The sequence below is a fragment of the Protopterus annectens genome, chromosome 5.part0, assembly GCF_019279795.1.
Source record: "Protopterus annectens isolate FY-2018-M chromosome 5.part0, PAN1.0, whole genome shotgun sequence".
NCBI lineage: Eukaryota > Metazoa > Chordata > Ceratodontiformes > Protopteridae > Protopterus > Protopterus annectens.
The window spans coordinates 513,954,805-513,968,495 of record NC_056735.1 but is presented as its reverse complement, the minus strand read 5'-3'; the positions used below and the strand labels follow the sequence as shown (position 1 = coordinate 513,968,495).

General features: G+C 36.4%; 1 protein-coding gene across 3 annotated transcripts in view; it reads left to right on the top strand.

Moving 5' to 3' along the window:
• The window catches only part of ROBO1 (roundabout guidance receptor 1), a 1,916,411-nt gene that overhangs the window by 1,880,359 nt on the left and 22,361 nt on the right, over positions 1 to 13,691 (top strand). For all 3 annotated transcript variants that reach the window (XM_044072442.1, XM_044072441.1, XM_044072443.1), the window contains one exon: positions 4,420 to 4,572. In XM_044072442.1, the coding sequence (XP_043928377.1) occupies positions 4,420 to 4,572 (153 nt within the window). The remainder of the gene's footprint in view (positions 1 to 4,419; positions 4,573 to 13,691) is intronic.

Sequence of the window (13,691 nt, the reverse complement as noted above, 5' to 3'; positions counted from 1 at the left end):
TTTTGTTACCTACCAGTGCTCGTTTTGCACAGATATTAAAATGATACAGTTAGCCATATGAATCAAAATGTATAAGAAATAATGGTGTACCTTCTGCATAAACGTCAGAGTTGATATTTCATTTGTTCAAAAAGGCAAAGGTACTTTAGCTGTTTTTCCTCTGCAAACATTAATTTCACTGGCTGTAATGACTGGTTTAAAACCCCACTGATGACAGACAGCTGTGGTGCATCAGTCTGTCCCAGTTAACTCACTATGTGGCAGAAAACTGCTCGGTATCTAATGGCACAGTAATACCATTTGAGAGCTTAGTAATGTATTGCACAAATTATCCCTAGCGTGTAATAGTATGCAGCCTTTCTGTTATTGTTTGGAAATATTTTGACACCTGCAAACAGAACTGGCAGAAAGCTAAATGAAATATGCTGTCCGCCCCACTTATGTACAGAAGACACTGGGCAGTTACAACAGTTTACACTGGTAGATGGTATCTGAAACATAGCATGGATTTGAGTGACTGACTTACCTGTATAGAGACAGAGTTTCCCTTTTACAGTGCCACTTCAGTTCAAAGGGCACTGTGGGTGCTGGATGAGTGCTGGCAGATCACTCTTTGGGAACAGGCTGACCATACCATGATGTACTTTCATTTCTTGGAAGAGAGATGGAGTCATCAGTACCAGATGATGTCCTTTTACACAGACCAAAGCTTGTCTCTGAGTAAAAATGAGGACTTCAGTACTTACTTTAGCTAGCAGAGTTTACTGACAAGACATTCTTCTTTATAATGGTAATGATTATAGTTATAGACTTTCTTTACTTAGAAAATGTATTTTAACTCACATTCAGTTTATATTTCAGTGTCTCAGGTTAGTAGAACTACTATTTCAAATGTGTACCTGATTGTCCCTGCTTATCTCTGGATTTGTCCCCAATTCTGTTCAGATTTGAACCCTGATCAGTTGAGAGATTTGATTAAGGCACATTTTTGTAAGGAGATATTTGGTATGCTTTGTTATGCTGTGACAGACAGGAGTTACAGGCTTTAACTCCCATACCACTGCTGCTACTCAGTGTTTGTGCAATGAAACCAGCTATTTGGGGGTTTGAGTCCCACCATTACTACCAGTGTAATATACAAAGAGCAGTTGTCCGTAAGTGTGTACAGTAAGTGTACATTGTTCTTTACTGATAGCCAAACAGTGCAACAACAAATTGAGGTTTGTGGTGTGCATTTACAGTTCAGAGTCCTAATCACTGATGCTCCAGAATTTCACCAATTTCCAACTAAGCACAGTGCTTTCCACTGCAATCCAGTCTTACCATGAATAATTAAAACTTGAACATAATTATTTTGTACATACTCTTACAGAATATTTTTCAGACTGCGGTGAGTTAACGGGTAACTCTGTACCACCAATGCCTTTCATTCTCTTCCCAAGTTATCAGTATGCCAATTACTAAAAAATCTTAACTTTAAAGGTTTAAGTGGTAGCAGTTAGCTCTGGGCATTCAGTAGAAGATCACACTGGTCAGAATGAGTAAGCACTTAAGGTAATAAGTATTTCTTCAACCATACGCATTCCAAATTGATAATGAAATGATTTACTTTAAATAATTAAGTTAAGCCATTTCCTTTACAAATAAATATGAAATCAGTACATAACTTGCAAAGCGAATTCAAAATAAAGAATTAAATGGATGGATAATGTTCAGAAAAAAAAAATCTAACATCTAAACTGTAAATAATCTTCTTCAGGATAAAATATATAGTATGTCCTTACAGCCTTTGGATTCTAAGGCCAAAGTAGCATTTTCAGAGTCCTTACAGCCGGCATTATACATCTTGCATTCTCTCCAAGAGCATCCTCCCAAAAGCCAGACTACAGCATTCCTTTAACCCTCCAAATTAATAGTCATTTTGTCTGTTTAGTCCATAAACATGATTTCCTTTGGCTTTAATGTGAATTTTGGAAGTGTACTTTCTTCCTATTTCACACTTGCATATATCTTTGTGGCAGGGCCCCAAAAATCTACTTTTTAAATAAAGTAGTGTCATCATGTAACCTAGCCAGTGCATATAGTTGTAGACTGTTCAATACTTTGCACATTTGTGGACCACAGTTTAGTTTTACTTTAAAATCGTACTATATTTTCCCAGTGGCAAACATAGTTATATACAATTTTACAAATTTTCTTTCATATACTACATTTTACTGAAAAAGCTAATGCAAAGCAGCTTATTTTATCATTTCAACAATTATTCAAACACACTTTTTTAAAAATATGATACGACTATGATAAAGTTAAGTCATTTTCCATGCACTTTCCTTTTCAGAAAAAAAGTATCATTTTCTTATTATATTACAGTTTTCCTCACACATCTCCAACCTTCCAGGATTTAAGTGAGCTTTATTAGGAAAGTAAGCTTGAGGTGAAAGGTACATCTTATGTCTCATTTAAACAGTTTCTTATTTAAAAATGCCATGATAGGTTTGAACATACCTGACATCAGTTTGTCCTGCTAAATAATGTTTGTTGAATCTTTGCTTCTCCAGGGTGGTGCTAACTGTATTTCCTGTGTTAACATTTTGGCAGTGGTCACAAGCTTTGCAGTACCCTTTTACATTTTTTTTAATGACTGACCAATAACATTTTCCTCACAGTGACTTGGTATATGTCATCATGTTAGGAGCAGGAACGTAAATTAAAAATACCTCCTCCCCTGTCTGATCTATTTTCATATCCCTGCTACAAATCTACCTTACCAGACTATACATCAGATTTCTGTCCTTCGTAAGAAACTCCTTCTCACAGATTTATGGTGTTTTGTTGTCAGTCGGGTGGAAATAGTGGGCAGCAGAGACAGGCTAAGAGAGATAATGGGCGTCTTACACATTTCCTGCAGGTGTCCGGAATCATGCTTCTGAATGGTCACAATAGCTTCCAAGGTAAATATCATTTTGACTACAGTTACTATACTTGTTTCCTTATGTCACCAAAACCTTCTGATTTAGCACCCCCTTTTCCTTTGATTTATCTGTTGGAATTAGTACCCCAAACCACTGAATCTAAAACTCCTCTGCAAGCTCTTAACCAGTTGCTTTTTCTGAGGCCTTTTATATCCAGTTTCTTGTTTCACATGCTTTATATTCTGACTTGTCTACTGGCAGACCCCCCATCTACTCGATTACCTTTCATGCAGTACCACTAAATATGCCCATACAGTAGTAGTGGTGTTTAGTGCCTTCCCTTTCCTATACTACCTACAGAATGACACTGCTCTTCTGTTCCTCTCACTGCTAAATGTGGGGTGACATAGTGAATACATCTTCAGACGAGCTGACCCTTCTCTTTACTTCTGCATAACCTGTGATGCGACCTGCATTAGCATGTGCACAGCATATTGTACACACTTTTTACTGGTATGGTGCTAAAGCCAGCTGAAGAGGCCTTAGGTGGGCTGTGCATTTTATGATAATGAAATCTGTATCTTTTCTTACCAGTTTAGTCATGCAAATAGCATCATGTTCAGGTAATGGAAGAGGTGGGAAGGAACCTTGATTGATTGTCATCACAAGGCAGTCTAATTCTGATGGCAGAACAGGAATATGCAAGCCAGTTTGTCATATGTAGAGCCCTGTAATTAGAGAATGAAATTAAAAATAGACAACATGAAAAGTCTGGCATGGGAATGTATGTCAGTACATGAGAGAAATGCCAGTGTTTTATGCTCAGAAAGAGCAGATGTACCCAGTAGGCAACACAGAACACCTTTATGTTACCTGATGTAATTGTCAGATGCTTGAACAATGTTAGAAACAATGTAATCTTACATTTTATGAGAGACATGGTTAAATGGGGAGCACTGGAGTACCTTTAGACACCAGTGCAGCAGTTGCATTCTCTGACATGAAATTCTTAGTATAGATGATGTGATTTTGTAGTTTAGATGATAAGATAGTCTTCCTAGAATGACTGTACACTGCTTCATCACTTCCATTGTTATAAATCCAAAGTGGCGTACTAATAACCTTCTAGCTCTTGCCAGGTCTAATAAATTCATTTTTCTTTTCACACTGACTGTTGTGCCATGGCACATTCATTGTTTTATTTTATTTTTTTTAAGTAAGCTTATGATGAGCTGTATGTATAACGATAGATATCAGTGGAGCACAAAAATTATGCTAACAAAACAGAATCTTTCTGCCTTGTACATTGCAGCAAAATCTTTAGGCACAGTGACAAATCAAATAACTGTATGTTGACAATTGTTTTCTCTGTTTATGTGGTTGCCATTGCAGAAGTAATTTTTAGTGTACATTATATACAGATGTTGATCAAGTAGTCTAACATTTTAATCAAAGTAATTTAAAAGCTTGCACAAACACAACTTCTTATCATCCTTTTATTACATAGGCCGGAGAAACTTCCCCTGTTCACACTGCCCAAGACCCACAAGCCCAGTATCCACAGACAGTAACATGAGTGCAGCTGTAATGCAAAAAACAAGGCCTATGAAGAAATTGAAACAGCAAGCCGCACATCTACGAAGGGAAAACTGTACAGACGGTAAGTATACTAGAAAGAAAAAGGGGTGCATAAAGGTTTGGAAGACCTGGAACAAAGTATGTGTACAAAAATGGCAGAGCAGTTTTTGTTCATGTTTTTACTCTTAATTGTTCAGTAGACTTCACACTATATTCATGATGGAGTGAGACAAATGTGTACAAATTCAGTTGGAATTTATCGTGTATGACAAAGCTTTATACTGCACTAACTTTTGGATGAAGCCATCAAGTTAAGCCTTGTTACGTAGTGGTGGAGGTTTTGTTTTGCTTAAGCAGGTACCTGATGTAAGGATCTCCTGAGACCCATTAGAGGTTATCAAGTTCTTTTGCTCTGATGTTGAAGATCATGATACATTTTGCCTAGATATGTCTGGTCTTTTGATGAAATAATCAAGAACATCTTATGTAGAAGAGGTAAAAAGAGGTGCAGTGATTTACAAGATTATATAATGCAGCATAAAATATGTTCATTTCATTTACTGACTTATATTTTTAAATATAATGGTACTGAAGCAGAATTGGAAAAGTACTTTCTGGAAAACTGCCTCAAATTGCCTGAAACAGCAGAATGCTCCAGTGTTGACAGGATTCCAACACTGCTTTAAAGAGGGTGGGGAGCCAGTTAACAAGCCAGATGTTTGGATGTCGTCAGTGAGGAATTAAACATTCTGGAGTGTGGGTAACAGCTTACAGATAATAGCATGGAAAAAAAACGAAAAAGAGAACAAATGCAGTAGAAGTTTGTATTCAAACTTTGATATGAAACTGACAAAAAAGAGGTGGGGATACCACCCAGATCACTGAACTAATAAAGTACAACCCCTTTAAATACATTTGATTAAACCAGATGATAAAAATTCCAGCAGTCATAAAAAATTCAGTAAGAGTCAAAACTACACTGGTCTGAGACAATGATATCTTCTCCAGTGTGTGGACAATTCATTGTACTCCTGTTTATTTTTTTTTTAATTTTTATTTCTTTATAGCATAATTGTGTTCCTGGATTTTTTGCTGTTGTTTTCCTTGTGTAGAATACATTGCAAAGAATCCCAAGCTGTTATAGAAATAATGCTGCTTGTACTGCAGGTAAAATCCTGATTGATGCCATAAGTCATACCAGTTCTCTTGTCCAAATGATATGGACTACTAACCGCATACTTACTAGCGTTGCAGAAATATCAAGCAAGAGTACCTCTCCTTTTGTTTGAGGCAGGTCTATCAGTGTAGATCTGTGTGAGTTTAATGAGGTCTTTTCAGAAAGGCAGCCCCAGCTCAAGATATTTGTTAGTACATTGCTAAATTAGTAGTCATTCCTTCACTGCAGACATAGGTATGGACATCATCATAGTTACATGGTGGATCTGCTCACACTCACTTGGTCTGCATTGTTTGGTTACATCCAGTCATTCCAGCATCTATCAGCTTATTATCACATTCCCCAAAGACAAACTAGTTTGGAAAGTGGCTTTGTAACCATTCAGCTTTCAAGAGGTAGGCATCAGCTGCTAACTGCATGTTGTACAACAATCCAGTCTTGATATAAGAATCAAAGTTTGATTGCTGTCTACAACAAGATGTTTTTGCAACTCAGAATAGTTGCCCACAGGGACTTTTCACCCTAATGTGGCACATGTCTTTTTTTTTTCCATTTTTGTAAGTCAGATTTTATTGCATAAATATGGTGCAAGGCACAGTATTTGTAATTTGGGTTTATTTAATAATCTGATTATTTGTTATATCTATGCTTATATCTGTGGAGACTGTTTTAATTTGTGTCTCTCTTGCCTGATCTGTCAAAGAATATTTCAGTGTATGCTAAAATTATTGTATAAAGAAACAGGATCAAACAACTGTAAGTCACAGGTTATGTTTAAATTATTCTGCTTGTAGTCTGAGGCCATCTGTCAGCACAGGGCAAGAGCAGAACTGTAAGTAAATATAAAGCTTTAATTTTTGACATGCAAGTTGTAATCCAGAACACGTGAGAAACTGTTTAAAGTAACCCGCATGTTGTGCAGATTGCATATGCATATTTGTATCATCTTTAGCAGTTTAGAATGCAGTGTGTAGAAAAGTGCTTAATGTATGTAAATTTCAACACTTAAATAACTGCCAAACTGCTAACTGAATTAATGGTGGAAAAGAGGCAGGCAGAATATTACATTTCTGTCAGAAACTAATGCCTTTTGTAGTGTCTTAGTGCATAGCATTGACACTTACTAAAGAAATATGGCCTGTGCTCTCAAGAGAGTGCTGTAGGATTATATGAACAGTAATGCTGTCAGGCAGAAGGCTCTAATGAAAGTGCCTCAGGTGGCCAAGATTTTATTAAACTACAGTCTTCTTTTTAACAGAAAATAAAAACAAGCTGGTGGCTTTATTGCAGATTTGTGTAAGATATATTCTCTAAGACTTAACTCATCTTGTCAGGTAATTGCATGTGGAAGTAAGGGGGTTGCTTGCTCTATTAGCATCTCCCCACCACCACCAAAAAGGAAAAAAAAAAAAAAAACACTCTTTCCAGCTTCTTCCTCTCTGTTAACAACAACAGTCTGATTAGGACTTTCTCTACAGTCAGCAATCATTTGTCATTATCATATGAAAGCCTAATATTATAGGTCCTTATCCAGAGATGCTTTGGAGCCTTTTCCTCCCTGTGTTTTCTGCCACTTGACAGAAAAATGTAATACAGACCTCACAGCATGATTAACTCAAGTAATTGTATTCAGAATGGTTGCCCCTACTATTATCTACATTTTTGTAGTATATTTTTTCTTACGCGTGTCTGTTGAATATCTAACTGCATTAAATTCTGGCATGCAGTGGTGCACCTGGGTCCATTGGCATCCTACCAGGATGCTTTTGTTAGAATGACAGAAACAAAAGATTATTATCTGCTTTCCAGATGGAATTCATTTTTCTTAGCTTCTGTTTTTTTTTTCTTTCTGTTTTCAGAACAGGTATAAAAGTAAGGAAGGGTACACCTTTAAAACACTTAAGCTACAGCATCTGTATCCCAGTAATGCCTTTCTCCTTGTTTTGGTACCCCATTTGCATGTTGTTATTTTCCTATGTGGCAGTTTGCTACAAAGACCACAACTTCTGTAGCTGTGGACGAAGCTTTTTCATACAGCGAATGTTGAAGAAGAAGCATGTGCTAACTCATTCCCTTTCTGTGTGGAAAAAGTAAAAAAAAAAGTTAGCATTCAGCTTACAGCTATAGTTTAGATGTAATTATGTTTTGTTAAATTTCTGAGACAGTTGGATATTAAAAGCTTGTATGATAATTTATAATGAGTAATACTTATTTTTGCTCACTGTTTTCCTGGTTTATTCTTCTGAAGAGTAATTTAACATCTGCAAATCCACTTTAGTTGTTATGTTTATGATATGTCCCATCAACTCGAGTTCGAGTCTTGGTGACTTGATAACTAAAGAATTTAAAAGGATTCGATTTTGTGCTAGTCGGATGAGATTCTCCAAAATCTGATCTGTCATCGTTATGATCTTATCGATCCATCTCATTGGCGGTCTTCTTCTACAGCTTGTACCCTCAATCTTTCCAATCATAATGTCCTTTTCCAGTTATCTTTCCCTTTGAACCATGTGACCAAAATACGACAAACCCAGTTTCACCATTTGTGTTTCAAGTGACATTTCTGGTTTAATTTTCTCTGTGATTGACTTATTGGTCTGTCTCACTGTCCATGGCACACACAGGATTCTTCTCCAGAACCACATTTTGAATGAGTCAATCTTCCTTCGATCTTGTTTTAGGATCGTCCAGCTTTCGCAGCCATAATTGACAACCGAGAATATGAGAGTCTGAGCTAAGTCTTATCTTCATCTGAAGTCTGATATCCTTACTTTTGAATATTTTATCTAGAGACTTCATAGCCATCTTACCTAGTGCCAAACAACGTAATATTTCATGAGTACTAGTCAAATCAGTAGTCACAAGGGCATCCAAAAGGTTCATACTCAAAACCATCTCAATTTCTTCTCTATCGAGTTTGAATTTATTGATGCTATCAGTTGACATAATCTTGGTCTTCTTCATATTCAATTCTAGTCCCATCCTTAACTTTCTTTCTCTGGCTTTCCTCAGCAGATGTTCCATATCTTCCTTTGTTTCAGTCAGCAGTGTTGCATCATCGGCATACCTCAGATTGTTTGTCAGTCTTCCACCTACACATATTCCAGTGTTATCCTTCTCTAGTATAACCTTTCAGAATATGGCTTTGGCATACAGATTTTACAAAAATGGTGATAAGATGTAGCCCTGCCGAACACCTTTTCAAACTGAAAACCAACTTGTGTTTCTGTATTCTGTTCGAACCATAGCTTCTTTGCCATTATAAAGATTTTTTGTTAACTGTACAACTTGTTTTGGTATTATTTTTTTCATGATTGACACAGTTAAAGGCCTTGCTGTAGTCGATAAAGCAGAAAATAAATAGGTTTGTGATATTCCTTAGTCTTTTCTAGTATCCATCGAACAATGGCAATGATATCTGTTGTCCTTCTTCCTTTCCTGAATCCTGCTTGAGATTCTGACAATTCTCTGTCTACTTATGATTGCAAGCGCCACTGAATTATCTTTAGCAAGATTTTGCTTGCCTGAGAAAGTGGAGTGATTGTCCAGTAGTTTCTGCATTGATTGGCATCTCCTTTCTTATAAATTGGTACAAAAATAGATATTTTCCAGTCTGTTGGCCACTTTCTTTCTTTCCAAACTTGCTACACAGTTTGGTCAATGCAACAACGGCTCCATCAGATCCCTTAATGAGTTCTGTCGTTGTTTCATCTACTCCAGGAGCTTTGTTGTTTGACATAGCTTCAGTTGCTGCAGTAACCTCTTCTCTTCTTCCTTTAGGTCTTCATCTTTATACTCCTTGACCACTTCATTTGAATAGAGATTCTTGGTATAACTCCTGTTTGTTCTTTAATTCTCTCAGGCTCATGCAGTATCTTTCCGTCAGCATCTTTGAGCATTCCCATTCTTGTTGGAAATTTCTGCCTTATCCTTTTGATGCACTGGAAAGCTAGTCTGGCTTTCCCACATACATGTTCGGATTCGCTCTCCTGGCAGATTGTACTGAAATATTGTTCTTTGCGCCTTCTGATTTGTCGATGAAATAACAGATTCAAACATCATTTTTTTCTATCGCCTAATATTTTGGCTTTTCTTCTTTCTTCTGCTATCTTTTTATCTTCTTCAGATATAGGGTTGCTTCTTCTTTTTGAGTTGTTTTGAAAGTGTTCTGTTGGCTTCCCCTGTTATTGTTGTCTTTATGCCAAACGAAAGCTCTTAAGGGACTTTATTTCCTGAGTTTAGTACTTCAGATCGGCTCGGGTATGTTATCTAAATCATAATCTGTCCTGGCTGTTTGATTAATTCTTTTCTTTCATAACTTCACATTGATTTTTACAAACCAGAAGTTTGTGGTGGGTGCCACAGTCTGATTCTGGTCTTGTTCTAGTTGTCATGGCTGCTGACTTCCATCTTTGGTTGACACACACACAATCTATCTGATTTTGGTAAAACCCATTCAGTGATGGCTATGTGTAAAGTTATGATGCTGGAAGAATGTTTTCACGATTGCCAGACTGTTGGCTGTGCAGAAGTCATTGAATCTATTGCCTGACTAGTTTCTGTCTCCAACACTTTAATTAGTATACAGCAAATTTTCATCATGTCCTTTCATGTGTAATTTCTCCATACATGCAGTAAAAGACTGAATATAACATTTCATTTACTGTGTGTTTTATTGCTTGGCAGCAAATAGATAATGTCATTAAGGGAGAATACAATCTGTAAGCATACAGATTTGGGTTGATTTTTAGTACGTAGTTTTATTGTTGCACATTTTACTAAAATGGAGCTTTCTTAAAAAAAAAAACTTTTTGTTTTCTTTACATATTATCTTCTTATTTTAAAACATGTTTCTATGCAGCAAATGTCAGATAGACTTGGTTTGAAAACTAAATTCAGCTTCATCTTTATTTAGTTGTCACGCTTATCTTTGTAAAAGAAAAGAAAAGATGTCAAGGAAAACAAAAAAAAAATGTTTTCCATTTTGCATGATGTCTTTATTTATTTTGCATTGCTTCCTTGAAAAATTAACTGGGATACAAGCTACATTTATCAGTGGAAGTGGTCAAGGAAGCTGAAAAGATGGTAGAGCTCATGGCTTTGGCTTGGGGACATGGAGAGATGCAGGACTATTTGGTGTGATAGTTATCTATTTAAAACAGTGAGCAGTATCCTAAGTGACAGATTTAGAGCCGTCTTCAGTAAGCATTTCAAACTATCGGGGGGGGGGGGGTGACAATAAGGCTTTCATTACTTCACACTTCAAAAAAATCTCAGGGTACTCAAAGAAGCAGAACCCAGTTGTAAGAACTAGGACAAGATAAATTAGAATGTACTGCAGTTTTGATTCATTATCAGACACTACCATTTTTGGATTATGGACCATAATCCAAAAACAAAGTTGGTCTCTCTCTCTCTCTTTTAATTTCTCAGGGTATTTTGGGTTTCTAATATCATGACGGAAATGGACCCCATTCCTAAGTCAAAGTATGATTAAAGTTCATGAAATTAGTATTGTTTTAATCTTTGATGTTAGCCAAAAGTGCTTTTCGCAGCAGCCGCAATGTGCCCAGTAATGACTCCTGCAGTTCATACTGAGTTACATGTATCGTTAACATATCTAAGTACGATTATAAATTATTTTTTTATAAGACCAATTGCTGTTACTATTGTTGGAACTGTCTGGGTATCCTTCTTCCACACTGCCCTCATTTCTGCCTGCAAATCCAGGTATTTTATGACTTTGTGTCACTCTGTACGTAAGACACTGGTTGTAGCAATTTCAGTGATCAATGCTACTTTCATGGACTACTATATCTGGTATTCCCCAATCTGTTTTTTGAACTGCTGGTAATGGGTGATCGCATGTGATGTAAATTTCATCATTTTCCATAGTGCTTTGTGGGTCATCTTTCCAGTGTTTTTCAGCTACCTCAGTATTATGTTTGCACAATTCAAAATGCAATTGTCTTGCCACATTATTATTTATTTATTTTATTTTACATTTGTTTACCGGGAATGTCCACTGGGCCGCACTGAGCCCATTTTCAATGGAGGCCTGGGGAGAAAAGCTCCAAATAGACATTTATTAACAAATAATCAGAAAATCTTTTTCTTTACAACAAATGAACAGAAAATATTGTTCTTTACAACAGGTTCAGACATACAGGTAGGTTACAGATTGAGGTTATAAAACATAATATGGTTAAAGCAAATTAAAAAATACAGACATTGTGTATTTTTGAAGTTGTAGCAGTCATGGCAGACTAGGAATAGTTGCATTTTGAGTACCATAACAGTCTGGCAGTCATAGCAGTGGATAAACAGATATACAAAGTATGGTTACAATTTTGCTAATAGAGCAGTTTGCAAGGGGGTCAGGTAATGTTGGGTGTGGAGCAGGAGCATTGCCACTGGGTAACTAGATGTGAATGGAGACTATCTTTGAATGACCTGGCATTACTAGTGGCTCTATGTGATGTAGGGAGTGAGTTCCAGAGGGATGCTTTTTCAGTATAGAGTCTTTCTGCCATTAGTATATCACAACCAGCAACAAGATGTGCAACTGTTTCCAATTCTCTTTTATAAAATCTACATTTATCTATTTCTCTCACATATTTAATGGACTTTGTAAACCAACATGTTCATAGCCCACTATCTTGGGCCGGTAATATTAACCTTTAATCTTTTGGTTTATATTTGCCTCTCCTTAACTATTCCTGCATTTGATCCTGATCAAAATGAGGTTGTTCCAAGAGATTACTATACTTGCAACTATATTTATGCATTTTCTGCATTTCTTGCCTTCTCATCTGATCTTTCAACTTACATTCTTTTGTTTTTTGGCACATTCAGTTGCTGCCTGATTTTTATACACTTCTGGTTTGAGTTCCATTCCCACTTAACAACGATATGTTTCTGCTAAATTAAGCAGGGAAGTCATCTTAGACTTATTCTCATGTTTCAAAACTTTCACTGCATTTGGATATTGTGAGGTCAGCAGATATGTATGCAGTCCCACAATTGCAGATCTGTAGATGTAATCAGTTTTGAGGAGGCCCATACCTGCTTCAAAATGGGGAATGTATAGTCTTGGTATGCATTCATTTTTATTAATCATTTCATGAGCATGAAGCATCCTGTCCAACCTATCCAACACCTTTTGGGGCCAGTCAGTCACTCCAAAACTCTAGGACAAGAAGAGCAAATTGGTTTATAGCTTGGACTTTGTTCCTAGATGTCAACACTGTTTTCAGTATTAACTTTAGTCTTCTAATATATTCCTTACTAAGTTTTTTTTAATTTGGTCATGTTTTATTGTTCACCCTTCATCAGTTTCCAAATATTTATACACTCCCTCTTGCTCAAGTGCTTGTATATTAAATTCCTGTCCCAAACTGATGTTTTCTTGGTGTTGCAGTTTATCTGCTTTAAAGATTGCTTTTGCACATTTATCAAAACAAATGACATTCCTGTATCACCTGAAAAAGTTTTGACCACTTGCAGTTGTGCTTTCATTTCCTCATCTGATGAACTATATAGCTGTAAATCATCTACAAAAAGAAGATGAGAAGTCTTTACACTTTGTTGTTTTTCTGGGAGCCAAATTGTAGCTATGACCTAATCTGTTAGGTAGATAGTTTAATGGGTTATGGGCAAGACAAAAGAAGAGTGGTGAAAGAGAGTTGCTTTGTAATTCCCCGTTGAATTTTTATCCCTGGAATAACAATTTGTCCTTTATCATGGCTTAACTGCAATGTGATTTGCTAATGTTCCATGACTGCTGTAATATAATCAATCAGTGTATGGTGTATCTTATACATTTTAAGCACTCTTTTATCCATAAATGTGAGATACTGTCAAATGCTTTTTTGTAGTTTATCCATGCCATACTTGGATTCTTCCTCTTTTTACAGTTCTCCAAAATTACTTTATATAACAGCAAATGATCCTTTGTTCCTTATGACTTTCTATTATTGCCATTTTGTTCTATATCCATGATTGACTTTCCTTCTAAAGGACTA